The sequence below is a fragment of the Falco naumanni genome, chromosome 13, assembly GCF_017639655.2.
Source record: "Falco naumanni isolate bFalNau1 chromosome 13, bFalNau1.pat, whole genome shotgun sequence".
Lineage (NCBI taxonomy): Eukaryota > Metazoa > Chordata > Aves > Falconiformes > Falconidae > Falco > Falco naumanni.
In genome coordinates, this window is record NC_054066.1 from 14,203,607 (window position 1) to 14,219,723 (window position 16,117).

Below are 16,117 nucleotides of genomic sequence, written 5' to 3' on the forward strand. Positions count from 1 at the left end.
TTAAAGTATTTTGCAATCAGAGAAATGTTTAACTTTGCTTACAAACCACAAGCCCATCTGGAAGAGTGACCTCATCCAAAAGGGAAAGTGCCACTGCTCTTCATCAAACTTTCCACTGAGACGCTCCAAGGAGCTAGCTGCTTTTAGCAGTAAGGTACATTGTCTACCCAATTTCTTTACCATTGAGTCACTTAAATTTTGGGTGGGGTTTGCTGGTTTGTTTGTTGGGTTTTTTTGAGACAGTTTGAATTTGCAATTAATCTATTTATCATTTTTATAACACTCACAGTTTGGAAATAAAAATCCAAATGTGGACTGTTAGTCCAAAGGGAAAGCACTTACAGCACTTGACAGACCTCTGAAAGAAAACATGTCCCAGATAAAAGGCTGCAGCGCTCACTGAAACACTGGGTGACACTCGCTGCCATTTAGGGTTACATTTTGCATCACTCCAGATAGCCACAACAGTATAAATAAACTCTTATCAATCATCACTAAAACCAAACAAACACAGCCACAAAACAGATAAAGCACTAATGTTTAGTTTTGCATCTCAGGCTTCAGTATTGGTACCACAGTTACCACACCTGGAAGCTACTGATATCAGATAGGGGTGGGAAAGCTGGTTTTCTTCTGCAACACTCAAATTTCAAGCTGTTCCACTTCCATCTGAGCCTGAAACCCAAAACTGCCAAAGTGTTCAGAAGAAGCAACTCCAGAAAACCCAAGTCTCCACCAGATATCACTTGACATCTGGGAGGCACAGGTTTAATTCCTGCTCTTTCTTCAACCATATCCAAGATACTTGCCCTGCTTGAAGGACTGAAAGGGAGTCCACCTCACGGCTGATCAATGCCAAATGGGAGCTCAGAGACAAGGGCTTAATATCCTTTCTCAAGAAACACATAGGAGACTCCAAATTCAGCTCAAATTCAACAGTGAGGTCAGTGAACTCTCTAACCAATTCTGATCTACTATTCTTCCTGAAACTTTTGAAAACTTCCAATGTATACTTTCATTAAAATGTGCATGTTCCTACTCAAAGTTGAGTTAAATCGTATTTTTAAAGTTCACAAAAAAGTCCTAGCTAGTTCTATTACTAACATTTTTGAGGGAGGATAAAAAAAAAAAAAAAACTCAAAGAAAAAGAAACCCTGAAAATCTGTAAGTATTTGGGGAAAAAAGATTATGGAAAAGCCGCCTCTTATAAATAAAACCTCAGAGATGTGAATGAGGTAAATTCCTGTGTTTCCTCAGTTTCTGTTATTGCTTGAATAAATTTCATATTGTTATTTTACATTATCTGCTATAATGAATCGTGTAACAGCTGGGTGAAATCTCATCTCCAAACAAGGTGAAACCACAAATGAGCTTTTTCCTAAAGAAAAAAAGAACCAGCTGTAAGAATTCTAATAAATTCCTTGTAGACAAAGGCTATAAAAAAAGACATGGAAATGCTATTTTAGGGTTTCAAGTGATGTACATGCAGAGAACAGACTTTGACAACGTGCAGCTAAACTCCTCTTTATTTTCCTCCCTTTTTATTGTTTCAGCCCACAATACAGAAAGCTGTGCACTCCTGTTTGCCCGTCTTGTTGGATTGTAACAGGTTTTTGCTGACTGCACAATTTTAGGTCTTTTTCAACACCTATCCAACTTTCACAAGCACAGAAGAGAGCTTTCCAAGTCGAGAAGCAGCAAGAAAGTAAATGCTTCAGTTATTCTTTATTGCGTAAATGAGAAAATTAGACAGAGGTTTGCTGCATGGCTACAGGTGAATTTAAAAAAAAAAAAAAACGTTATTTTCTCATATCTATTTTGTCATAAGAGAGTCTCATTTACTGAGAACATCATTGTGGTTTAGCATCACTTTTTACTGAGCCAAAAAGGGAAGAAAAGAAAGAGGTAAGGAGAAAACTGACCCAGCTGCGTTATATACTTGAAAGTATTCTGCTGAAAACAAACCAGAACTTCAATGCTTGAAGTTCCCTCTATCTCTGTATAATTCGAAGCCTGTTTTGCTGCTTCAGATGAATAGATTTTGTGTGGAATGTGCAAGTGAGGAGACAAAATTAATTCTAAATCTACTGGAAAGTAACAGAGAGACACTAAAATCAGCTAATTTGGAAAAAGAGAGAAAGCAAGTGTTTAAGGCAGATGGAACAAAACTATCAGTCAACAATGCAGATGAAGGCAGGAGAAAATTAGTAAGACCACCAAATATATCAAACTCTGTAAATCAAATCATCAAAAAGGTTTGAAGGATCACTCTTTTCAAGTTATTCCCATTGCAGTATTAGTTAGGAATAAATGAGGTTATTTATGTTGGAAGCCAGCTGAAGGGTTGAAAGCAAATATTTTTTTATGGTAACTACCTGCACTTCCAAGGTACTTTTTTTGAGGAAAAGTAAAATGCAGTTGTGTCAGGGGAGTGGCAATGTTCATAAGGGCAGCCAAGCAGAGCAGAAGTACAAAGGAAGCAGCAAATGAACTGAATTTGCTTCAGTTAAATCGAAAGGGGGCGTCAAGTTGTATCTATATTGCTCACATGAAAGATCCTACTAATAACACTCATACTTTCAGGATGATTCAGTATTTTGGCATGGTCTCATTCCATGTTTTCTCTATATGGTACATATCTCTTTAAGAGAGAATCTTTATTAAGGAGGCTTTTCAAGGGAGGAGCAACATGGGTGAAATTCAATCTGGACAATGGATAACACACCACAGTGTACTGTATCCAGTGGTACTCACCACAAGTATGTATGCTTATCTCTGCCTTACATAACAGAATTTTGAGTTATTTTCTGCAAATATACATTTAAATCGCTATTTTTTATCCACAGATCAAGCAAAGACCATATACCATATCAAAACCTCTGTCAGATATGTCAGTAGGTTCTGTCAATAGATGACAGGTTTAAAGATCTTCAGGTGAGATTTAGTTACAGTACAGAAATTTATTACATTAAAGATTCTGCCTTATGGTGTCTATATAACAAAGAGGAAAAGGCAACTGCAGAAATTCTACCTCAGTTACATGTAGTGTACGCTACTTCAAAAAGTTTGCAAATGTGATACATTTGTTTAAAGTTTACTGGAAATAAAGAATGATTTGTAAACACGTGAATGGCTGTTTACACTAACATTGGGCAGCCGTAGTGTTTCATAGAAAGGCTACGGGAGAGGCTTGGACCTCAGCCAAATATCAGTTTTTCAGTGGCTTCAGCACAACAAAGCCCCATTCACACAAATTTCCAAGAACATCACAGAGACTCAGGACTGGACCTTCATTCTTTCAGCTGATGCCATGAACAGCCTATGCTATTCTCTTGGACTCTGAATATAAAAGAAAAGGGCCTTTCAAAATTAATTTCTCTGCTCTGACACTCATGGAAGATTTGGGAGAAAAGAGTGGAAGAATTATGTGAGGACGGAGCCTGCTCAAGAGCCACAGCGATGTCTTGGTGGGATCCTGGTGTGTAAAATTCCATAATCTGACTGACAGGACATACTGGGAGAGGCACAAGCAATGCTGTGGTAGTAGCCAGTGCTGCAGCCACTGAAGAGACATCTTGACAGGCAGGTCTGGCATGGTATGCATACTCCAAAGGTCACATTTAGGTCTAGCAAGTGCCAGGTTTAAAAACTAAAGATCTGGATTCCCTAGTAGGAACAAAAGGCAAAAAAAAAGAAAAAAAAAGCAAGCAGGACCAAGTATCAGAAAGTCAGTTGCCTTTGCAAGTCCTTTTTTCTTCCTCCTGAAAGCAGGAACTTCTACTAGAACACTTCTAATTGATATTCCTGTCCTTTGAACCATAGGAAGAAATATAGTTCTGTCACCTGTATGGCCAGGTTAAGCTTTAACCATATTTTCACTTGAATATAATACCATTTAAAAAAAAGAAAAAGGGAGTTGGGGGCAGGTGTGCCAGGGCTAGATGACTAAGACAAGAGAAGTGCAATTGTTAAATGTATATCCAGTGCAAGAGGAAATTCTATTCGAAAAAACACTCTGATGTTAGCTTGAAAAGGTTTTGGATTAAAAAAAAGAAACAAACATTTTTAGAAGATACACTGCAATTAGAATTTCAATTTACATTTGCATCTGCTTCCACATTTTTTTTAAATTACTACTACATATAATTTTCTGCACAAAAAGTTTGTGTTGTATCATCCATTTCAATAGCATTCTTTGCAAAATAAAAAATATTTAAACTATACAGTTCATACTCATCGTGTTTTAACATACACCCGTGTTTGAGATAACCATAATGTAAAAAAAATTGACACCTCTTATTTCTTTGTAGTCTATTGTCTACGCCTTCATTAGAAGGCATGATGACAGATTATCACAGTAGTCCAAACCAGAGATGTTTTCACAATGACCAACAGCTTTTTATATTACACAGAAACTATAAAAAAAACCTCAGTTCATATCTAGATGTTGTTATACCAAAAACTTCTGCTTTTGTATCTTACGATGTAAAATTGTTAGCATTTAAGATGCAAAATACTATACATAAAAGGTGAAAAAATGTTAGTGTATGCATCATTATAACAGATTTATAAATTAGAATTTACATTCCCATGTTCCGGGCTTCTGCTTGACTAAGATTTTCTTCAGGTCCAACAATTTTTATACTTCTGATAATGTTCTTGGCTTTTTCCCAGAATTTCTTGATGTGCTTTTCATGGTAAACCTCCTGTAATCATGTTAACATTGTTTTTAGTGAGAAGTAAAAGTTGTTGTGAAATCATACACACAGAGTCCAAGAACACATTGTATTCTATCCTAAACATACAGATGGCAAACAGCATTTTAAGAATATTCCAGTACAACTGTCATTAAAATTAAGCTTGTCTGTTCAAAATTTCAGCAAAAGAATCCAACACATCAGCAATATAAACCAAATCTGTACTTCCAGACCAGTGATGCAAGGTTCACAGAATGTTTATGCAATATTTTATGATCTTCAAAACCATCCTACAACCTCAGTGGCACACAAGTTTTTTATGCTGTTCCAGAATGGCTTTAGAAAGGGAGCTGCCACCTGTACCCAGATGGACAGTCACAGCAGTCATTGTTTCTTTAAAACATGGTCACAGTGATTGTGTCTAATTTCTAAGTACCCTACCTGTAATTTAAAGACCTCAGCTGCAAGCAATGCTTCCAACCCAGTGTTCTCATTCACAGCTTTTATATATTATGGCCAATATTAGAATAAGTATTGGGTAGGCTTTTCCCCCCTTTATGACAAAAAAAAAAAAGCTATTCAGTTTATGTTCATTTCAAATACCATATGACTTCTGGTTGAAGCAAAAGAACCTAGCATAGCCTACGATTCCTATGTGCATATCCCATTTAACATCCCCTTAATAAAACACACTGAAAACTTTAAAGATAAACTCCACTTCTATTCAGACTTTTTGTGCTACAATATCAACAGTATTGCACGCCAAGTGAAAAAGGGCAAGATTATATTTTCCTTCCTGTTTCTCTTCCAGCCCAGCTGGGTTTTTCTGGGTTTTGTGGGGTTTTTTTTTTTGGTTTTGGGGTTTTTTTTGTGTTTCCCCCCCCCCCCCCCCCCCCCCCAAAGACTTACACACATCTGCCACCTCACTCAAGAAAACAGCAATACTGAAGTCACTGGTGAAGTATCAGTGACACCAGATCATTAGGTAATTAGCAAAAAGCATTCAAAAATATTCAAGAAAGCAATTCATCTGTAGTGCCATTCAAAATATACTTTGATATACATGTCTTTCCCATGGCACCGAGCAAGAGAACCAAGAGAAACATAAACGCAGTGGGGTATCAATGGAAAGAAAAGCAAATCCAGTGTCAACTATTGGATAGTAGTTTATTAATAACATGCTCTAACTTTTGGTCAGTCCTGAAGTGGCGAGGCAGTTGGCCTAGATTGTCATTGTAGGTCCCTTCAAACTGAAACTATTCTATTCTTACTCTACTTTGTTATCAGTACTTCCCCCAGAAGCCCACACTTTAAAATACAATTTTTTTATTAGTGAAAGAAAGAATCTAAGCAGCTTCTTTCAAGACTTCAGTAAGCACTGACGCTATTTCATTGCATTTGTGTATTTTTTCCACTTCTGCATACTGAATTCTGAAAGATTATCTCTTCCTATGCAGTTAACTATGTACATATATAGAATCCATATATTCTCTCACACACTTTCATTCATAGCATAATTTCCAAAACTGAAGCTTTGCACTATAGTAACATCATACTTACATTATTATGAATGAAGATACTGAGTGCCTCCTTTGGGTAGTCCAGAGTCAACAGTCTGTCTAAAAATTTAGGTAGGAAAGGAGTGGGTTGTTCAATGAAAACACCAATTTTTACTCTTGGATATTCCTAAAAAAAATGATATTTTGACACAACCAATAAGACTTGCCTCCTTTCTAAGATTAATTATACTAGAAAGCAACTGACATCATGTTGTAGTAAGATTACACAGTCTTCAAACAATCAAAACCAACTAGCTCAGAACTGCTATGACCCCTTTTTATTTACACTCACTTGATTAAATAAGCAAAGATAATGGATTTAATACTGCTAGAAAACTCTTCAAATTCCAGTAGCAGAAACAGGAAGTAGAAAATAACATATTATGTTTTTTTAAAATTCTTACTTTAAAAAAAGTATTATTAAAATGTTGAAAAAATATTTAAGAAAATACACCTAGAACTACACTGTAATTTCATTTTTTTGCAAGTAATGTACATATGTTACATTTGCAAGAAAATGTAAGGAAGACTAGGTTTTTTAGAAGTAGTTAAAGAATAAATACCACAAAACATTTTACTTATCTGATTATTTTTTATTTTTATGTGTTTTCACATAAAGCATTTATGTTTTAATGTGAATTCACATCTTTCTGTACAGTGGTATTAATTCCTGGTTTGTATAGGCTTGATAGGGAGACCATGACTACTAAAAAAAACTAGACAGCACTTCTGTGTATTCCTAATATATATTATTACACTATGCAAGACAGAAATTTAATCTTCAAAGGCCTCTACTTCTACACAGACATAAGACTATTAAACAAAAAAAAAAATCCACCTCCAAAACAATTAGTATAAACGTCTAACCCACTACAAGGCTTGGAGAGAAACCTTACACTAGCATAAAAGGCTGCAATTTAGCTTTCCTTAAGCAAGCCAACACCCCCTTAAAGTGTCTGGATAAACCATTAGTGCATGTTGAGATTTTACTGCATCACTGTCTACATCAGAAATCCAGAAACATACTGGCAAATGCACCAGATTGGAAACATTAGGCACCAGTGTTTACCCTGACTACCTCCTATTCACAATTTCATCTGCAAACCTAATACATACTCATGCAGACATCCTAATAACTTGAAAACTGATGAAGACAAGTACACTGACATGTCTTGAAAAATGCAGCTGTGATTCTCTGGCAACCACTCCACTAAGGCTGGTGTCATGGTAATTGGTGCTGCTGATCGCAAGCAATGAGGAAAACGGTGTGTGCCATCAGGCTTACCAAGCTGCACCAGCACATGTGCTACCAATACTAGAACTGCTGCATTAACCTATTTTGACTGTTTCTCTAATTCTGAGCCATTTTCCCCTTACTCTCCAGGATAAAGAGAAGCAGGTTCAAGCTGGACCTGCAAGGGTTATAGGGACAAAAAGGAATTACTGACACTCCTGCAGCCCTGCAGCACACTCAAGTGTGAACTGCTTGGCTCTACACTAAGATCTGTGTAGGATGACTGAGGTAAAAATAAGTGTTTAAAGAACCAAGAGTAAAAATTCCTGCTAACTGTATCTCCTCAAAGCAGAACGCTCTGCTGCGTCTCCCATTTCTGATGCATCTCCCACCACATCTCTTCAAAGCAGAGAGCTCAATCTAGATCCTGGCTCACCATACTATAAGGAGTTGTCACTGCATAATCTGAATCTAGGTCACAATGGACAATTTTAATAACCAGCATTTTGAGTATATCAAGTCAGAAATTTTGGTTCTTCCCAGTTGTGCCTCAGCAAAAACACTTTGGAAATATCCAGTCAGTACCAGGATGTAATTTTCTCAGTTTCACTAAGGTCATACATTTGCCTTTTAAAGTTTACTTTCTCACAAGCAGTAGTTGAGCATATGACAATTTTTGAAAGAAATACAGGATAATGTCCCAGTAAAATCACACTAAGTCCAGGAACTCTTGCACAAGAGTCACCAGTGAAGCCAAAAGATGAGCGAGGTCATTCTTTCCACCTGCACCAGGAAGTCTCCACACCAGTAACAAGCTTCAGGATTTAGGAAGTAGCTCTCATTTAAGAGACTAAATCTGTTTTCCAGTTTAATTTAGGTTTAAGCAAAAAAACCCTTAAGAAGTGGCAAAAATTTACACTTATTGAGTCAGGGTGTGTTCTTCAACTTATTTTTCATTACCCTACTTTGTCTCAGGCAGGTAGCTAATTTGGGGGTGGCACATGCTGCTGACATTAGCAGAAGAATGAAATTACTGAGTGCTTCCACACTTCAGCTGTGATCACACAGGAGGTCCTGCTTCTGTGAAGACAACAAGGACTAAAAGCAAAACACTCTGCATACATGGCTCTCAGCTCCTTCACAGGTAACCCTGAAGCTCAGCTTTTCACAGGTCATGCTCCCAGCACCTACTCACACTGACCTTGCTAATGCCTTGGGCTCTTCTGCTCATCCATCACGGACCAACCTACATACCCTATGGCAATGCTTCCACCCATCTCTGCCTTGCATGCACCTACCCCTGACCTCCACAGAAGGATAGATATCCCCATGTCCATGATGGAAAGCAGTATATTATTTCAGCTCCTGGTTCTACAGTGGAGTTTATCCATTTTGTACTGCTAAAAGCAAGATCTGTGGGTAAGCCCAGCCCAGAACATTGAATTTGCAACACCTAAGCTCATCAAGTCAAGGACCCATTCATGTCAGAATTCACCTAAAAGAACTCAAAGCCCAAAACATAGCTGGTATCAACAAAGCTTATCCTCTGCTTATGAGAACAAGCAAAATCCTCAGAAGATGAGTGTATCAATGCATAAAGTTAAATAAAACAATATGAGAAGAACTACTAGAGGCACAGAGCTGGTATTCTTCTTTTCACCGAAGATTTCTTGTTAAGTAGCAACCAGCCAGGCCTGAACAGAAAGCGCGTTCAGAAAATGAAATATTGCTTGTGCTTAGAAATGCCTGAAGTAAACATTCTACAGAGGCCAAGGAAAAGTCTCGTTATTTCTGCTGGCAGAGTGAATGAGGTATGAAGTCCAAAGAATGAATTACAGTAAGGAAGACACATTCCAAGTAGATGTACATAAGCTATAGGAAGCTATCCAGTAAATCATTGCAAGTTACTCCCTATTACTGGCTTTAAGATTTAACTGCTTCCCAACTACATTATAATTAACACCACCATTAGGAAAAACTTAGACAACAGCTTTTCCTCAGGTAAACTGTATCTTGGGACTTCAAACACTATTTCAGTAGAACAATCATTCAAGTGTTCTAACTTCAAAGCAAAATTAAAATAAATAAAAGATGTAAAATAATCTGAAAGTTATTACAATTCCAGCAATAACTTTTTTAGATTATATTCCAGTCCATAAGCTACTTATTATCCAGAAAATTTTTCACTTTATTCTTTCATTGCAAAGATAGCATGAGAGTAGTAGTGGATTGTTATCTTTAACATGACCTTCTAAGACCTGTTCTAATGCCAATCTTCAATACAGAACAGAAATGAAACAGCTGCTGGAAACAGCCTATTAACAATAATCAGAATGTTCTTTAAGTACAAGCCTTACATTTCAGCATGGTAGATCTTAGTATTTACTTTGCCTAAAATTTACTGAGTGCAAGCTGAAACATTCATAAAGACACTAAAGACGTCATGCTTGGAGCCCAAATACTGGATACACACAGAGTCATGTGTACGTGTATGTTTGTCCTACAAGAATTCTGAAGACCGAACTGATATCCAAATCTCAATTATATGAGATTTATTCTACAGAAACACATTTACATATACAATACAGGTATCTGTATCATGCTCTACAAGGTAGTTTTAACTGTTTCTCAGTATCTCTCAGAAAACAGTAACTAATCGTGTTACAGTTAACCTCTACTCATAACAAATTGTTAAATTGGTGCATATCAAGTTTTTTGTAGGCCTGCAGTTAAAAATCTGAAATATCTAAAGAGCTTTTCTACATCCCCCCAAATTTTCATTATTCGCTTGCATCTTGCATGATTCAAAAATCATTAATTCACCCTCAGTGAATAGAGGTAAGGATCTAGAGGGCTTTTGGAGATAGAATCATCTTCAGTAATATGGGGGAAACCTATATTAAAATGCGTGACTACAAACATTTCTGAAAGTACTGATATTTCCAGTAAATTAAAATTCCATCTTTGCAGTTTCATATACCAGAAAAAAAATGTCCTGACGTGTCTACAAAATGTAATATTGCATACAAAAGCCACTGTCTCAGAAATCACTATAAACCTACCAACTGCATTCAAAATAATTTTGCTCTAGTGAAAAGTATTCTTACCGTTACTGTTGACAAGTCTAGTAAGTCTAAATCACAAATACTGCAACCAGTTTCCCGTGTCCAAGCATTAGGAATATAGTTTCCCAAATAGTTCAAGTGAATCTGGTAAATAAACAAACAATTCAGATTAGTGAAAGGTGCTTGCAAATAGCGTTTTGTAGTTTTTAAATAGAATTCAGGCTTTCTCATTGAATCTCTAATACCTACAGGCTATTGACTGTCCTTTTTTTAATGTAAGATTTAAAAAAAAAAAAAGCAAACACCCCAGCATACAAAAATATCTGGGTAAAAGCTTTTTATTCTTTTTATTTACAAAACAGAGATTATATTCTCCTAGCATCTACAATTATTGCTTCAGCTAAGCCAAAAATTTGTTGCAAATATAACTACCACCAACTAAATGCTTGTATGACTTTCAAGACACAGACAACAGGACATTCAGCTCTCAAAAGCTACTAGGCATGATTTCAAGCCAAAAGAAAAGATTATAGTTTAATTCTTTTTCCAAGTCTGAGAATCATCAACAATTTACACAAAACAGAAGGAGTGAATATATAAAACACACACAGAAAATGTAGAAGACAAACGCCCAGATGATGTATTTTTGACAAGTCATGGCAAGATTCAGAAGCCAGCCAGGGGGATACTTTTTAAAGCAGCATCTAGCTTCTTAACACATTTTTAATTGGTACTGAGCAAAACATATACTTTTTGATGGGCTGCCTGGGTTGCCCTGTCCACCTGGATTCCACAGGAAGTTTGCACAGAACTTCACTCTTCTCTACTGCCATTTGCAATGGTAAAGGGATCTCTTACGCCAGGGAAAGTCCGCTATTCATTCCTGCTTTACTGCCCTCAAAAAACTGGAAGGCTAGAATATTATTTTGCATAGGAAACACACTCCAGTGCAATACTCAGTCTTGATTTTATGATATTCTGGGTGTTTGTTTATGCATATTGAAAATCATTCTAGACAGATTTTAAATAGAAATGCTTGACTTTAATTTCAGAGATGTACCATAAAGTCTACAAAAATTAATATTTCACGAAAAGCCATTGCACTTGAGGGACACAAAAAAGTACATGTCAGTATAATTTGGTATCCATTTCAAAGTGTCTCTGACCAACGCTACTTACTAATCTGCAAATTGAAGAGATTAAATATTAAATACAAACCTGAAGATTCTCATGAACAAAGAACTTTTACTATTTGGAGTTAATTCTGGGATTACTTTCATGCTAGTTTTTTCACTAGTTAGTAAATACTTTTTCCAATCCTGCTATGCTACTGTCCTCTTAATTCTATTCCATGTTTAAAACAGAAGAATCTAATCACATTGACAAAGTGATATTTAGCAAGAGTTTCCTCTGTTTTTAAAACTACATCATTACATGCAGAGATTGATTTTTGTTTAATGTAGCGTAACTCGTGGATTAGTACAAGGAGCTCCAACCTCAACTGCTTGCCCAACTGTAAAACACAGTACCTTTCTTTTCATTGGCAAAGTGTCAGCAAAGCCAGTATGATAGACAACTTGAGGATTTAACTGAGGGAAAAATAACTAGTAACATGGAAGAAATTGGTCACGTATTTCACCACTGCTGAGCAGTTACACACCAAACAGATAGTGGTATCATTATATTCACTAATTCTAAAGATGAAATACAGAACAAAAACTAAGCAGCAGCAGTCATTGGGATATTAATGAGTTTCAAACTTTGATTCTCCGGGGAGGCATTTTTCTGAAAATAAGGAGCTACACTAAGGAAAATGTATTCAGAAGAATTTAGAAAGTGGCCATGCCCCATCCTTAGCCAACAGAAGCTGCAAGAAGTGGTACACCTTTACAGTTCTTTGCCATATAACAGAAAAATGACCAGATGTAGCCATTTCTCCCAGAGAAACTGTGCCAGGCCTGCTGGACCACTGAATCCTTATACATGGACAGAATCTGCCAAAACAGCTATTTCACAGGACAGACAGTGCTCTACCACGAACCCAGAGCTCATGAGCCATTGGTATATTGCAGGCAGTGAGCAGCGACACTGAAGATGCGACAACAGAAGCCAACCATGCATGTTCATATATATACACACACACTTACACACATACTTTTTTTTTTTGCTTATTTTCCTTATATATGTGTATACAAACACACACCAAGGTCTGTGGTAGAATCACATGTGTTATTGTTTTGTACCCTACACTGTCACTCTTTTCTCTCACCCTGAAAACCTATTCTTCTGATTACCATTTAATAACCAGATAGACATTCTTCACTAACTTCAATAACTGTTTTGTGATAGTGAACAAATTAACATAAGCTTACTTGCTTCTAATAACCCATGCTACAGTGAATTTAGGAGCAGAATGAGTTGTTTCAGCAGCGATATCAAGTTACAGTGACAGCAGAAAAACATGAGTGCTATTAGAATGGGGGGGTTATCCCTGTAATTCTTATTAACATTAATTGAAAATGAGCAGTGGTGGTATGCTATGACTGTTTCAGACTCTTCCACCATTGTTTTTGCCTCTATTAAAATTGCCATCTCTGCAAAAAAAATAAAACCGAACTATCACTCACTTTAGTTGGACCATTTCCATGAATAGTGACTGGTAACGTGTCGTATACTGAATTCCTTGCTCTTACTTTTCCTTCTTCAAATTTCAAAAGCACTTCATCTGCAATTCAACAAAGATTGCACAGTAATAACAGTTTATAAATAACAGTTAAAATTTCAGAGCTCTTTAAGATCTTGCTGATACAATATACCTTGCTGTTGCTATTGTTGTCCATGTTACTTAATTGGAAGCTTTTGTCCATCTTTTCAACTAGATCTTGAATCCTAAGCCCTTTATGCTAAATAAGGTTACATCAAAATTCAGAGTTTGCCATCAGGTGCCTTCAGTATTTGAACAATATCTGCTTTAAACATAAAACTAATTTTGTGCAAATGTTATTTATATAAAAGTCATAGTTATTTCAGATACGATCTGACTATTATTGCTCCATAATTGGAGGTTAAAGGTAAGAAAGGCAGTTTGCACAGATGCCATTTCTCAATTTAAATTCATGACATTTCAATAAAGGAAATTCTACATTATTCCACATTCCATTTCATTACGTATAGCTATTTGCTTAAGAACATCTAAAAAGCCATTTTAATTACAACCTTACTCCTGTAATTAGGTTTGTGAAAGGCAGATAGAAAAATGGTTCTTAACTTTGTGTTTATTGCTAGCTTCATTTATTGAAGCTTATTTTTGTCTATTTGAAATCAAATATTTTATAAATGGGAAAAATCAATATTAAACCCGAAAGACTTGTAACTAATCTGACAATCAGGTTTACATCCAAATACTTCTTTTAAAAAAGTATATGTTTAGGGAATGCTATTCATGGTTAAGCAAAGAAAGCGTTAATAACAGTTAATAGAACACATATTGTGCAAATCATACACTTACCAACAGCTCCATTTAGAGTCTGGAAAATTGTACATTTGTGGTCCAAAGTGATGTTAATGCGTTCCTGAAATAAAAGTACCAAAGATGTTGAGGCATTCTAAAAGCCAATGTTTTTAGAGCAACATTGCAGTTATACTGCAGTGGCAGCAAGTATCAAGCAAAGCTACCTATCAGGCTGTTAGATATAATCCTTAATTTTATATTGCTAATTATTTTATATTCCTGAGTTATGCACCTGTATAGCAATCAGTTTTATATGTGTAAAGACTTTATATAAACTTGAAGGATAAAGGTCATAACTCTCCAAAGAGACTACGGTTTGGCAGTGTAAGCCAAATAAAATCTGTGTCTTATCTTAAAAAAAAATAAAAATCAAGAAGTCTTGGCCAAGCAACAAAACATACGGTGTTTCACAGTCTCAAAAATGCAAAAGCCAAATTTAAGTATCATGTCAGAATATAAAACACCAGTGGTTTTAAAACATGTTCCTAATACTGTATTTACTAATCCTGCCTAGATCCTTATTTAAGGTACCATGTTATCAAGTTTCAACACGTTGATCAAAGCATATAACCTCTAAACCACGCTTAAAAACCCTTCTGCAGATAATTTTGGATGACCAAACCAGAGTGTTTTGTTACATATTCTACAGCATTAGACAGTACCATACAGAGAATTAGTGCCAATGTATGGTACAGTATTCCAAGTTAAGCACCATGGAGGTATTTTGAATCACAGTGCAGCAGCACACTGTGCAGAGGTACACATTTTTTGCCTAGAAGACAATCTGTTTAGACAGCTAATTATATTACTACTGACTTTGGTGCAGAGTCAGCTTTAATGTCCCTACACTCTGTCTTTTCAATTGCATATGTAGCATCTGACTTATATAAAATCAATTCAAACATTAAGCGCTGGAAGGAATGTCCTGTGAGGAGCAGCTAAGGACTTTGGGTTTATCTAGTTTGGAGAGAAGGAGGCTGAGAGTCAACTTCATTGCTCTCTACAGCTCTCTGAGGGGAAGTAGAGGAGGAGATGCTCATCTCTCTTCCTTGGGATCCAGTGTCAGAACATGTGGGAATGGTTCAAAGCTGTGCCAGGGGAGGTTTAGACTGGGCACTAGGAAGCATTTCTTTGCCAAGAGAGCAGTCAAACACTTGAACAGGCTTCCTAAAGAGGTGGCCGATGCCCCATGCCCATCAAATGCCCACCAAAAAAGAGGCATTTGGACAATGCCATTAATAACATGCTTTAACTTTTGGTCAGCCCCATATTAGTCAGGCAGTTGACTAGATGATCACTGTAGGTTCTTTCCAACTGAAATATTCTATATCTGTACCTGTATCTAAACATGCTTGATGTTTCAGGCATAACTTAAGGGAAAGCATATATGTATTTCAGAAACTTAATTTCTTCCTTAAGCATACAAATGCTCAAAATCAACCTCAAAATTCTGCAATATCAAATTCTTTTTGCACCAATACATTGTAAACTTTCCTTAGCTCTTTTCTTCCAGCACCAGGGCCATGCCTCTGACATCTATCACACTCTAATGCTGCTACACAGCAGAGAACTTTGTTAAGCTAGGGCACAGAGAGTCTTCACCTAAAATTTACATTGCAGCTTTATTGAATGCATCTGCACAAAAAGCTGAAGAGTCAGAGGCAGCTGCGGGAAGTATCTGAGATGGCAGAGGGCCAAAATATAAAACACTGGATCAGCAAGTAGTTCAGTGACACCCTGGAAAAATGCCACATTCTCCAGCCATCAAACTGCCAGGTACATGCGACCTTCATTGAAATGAATGCGTCCAACCATATACCTCAGAGCTGTTATTTCTAACAACGAAGTACAACCTGCCTGGATCTGCAGACAGCCTGAAATAATATATCAAGTCATGACCCTTTGGAAGCCTGTTCATCACTCCGACAGTAGGAACCTCTGGAGAACAAACGTAACTGTCAACATGGCACTCAGGAATAAAAAGACAGCATTCCTTTTATTTTTATCTCCTGATGTTTTATAAGGAGCAGCATGTTATTTCAAGCAGAAAG

The 16,117-nt window shown here is 36.6% G+C and overlaps 1 protein-coding gene across 3 annotated transcripts in view; it reads right to left on the reverse strand.

The window, feature by feature from the left end:
* Positions 1 to 16,117, reverse strand: part of PLOD2 (procollagen-lysine,2-oxoglutarate 5-dioxygenase 2) — a 55,025-nt gene that overhangs the window by 12,589 nt on the left and 26,319 nt on the right. For all 3 annotated transcript variants that reach the window (XM_040613647.1, XM_040613648.1, XM_040613649.1), the window contains 5 exons: positions 14,064 to 14,127; positions 13,183 to 13,280; positions 10,598 to 10,699; positions 6,258 to 6,383; positions 4,585 to 4,706 (listed from right to left, as the gene is read on the reverse strand). In XM_040613647.1, the coding sequence (XP_040469581.1) occupies positions 4,585 to 4,706; positions 6,258 to 6,383; positions 10,598 to 10,699; positions 13,183 to 13,280; positions 14,064 to 14,127 (512 nt within the window). The remainder of the gene's footprint in view (positions 1 to 4,584; positions 4,707 to 6,257; positions 6,384 to 10,597; positions 10,700 to 13,182; positions 13,281 to 14,063; positions 14,128 to 16,117) is intronic.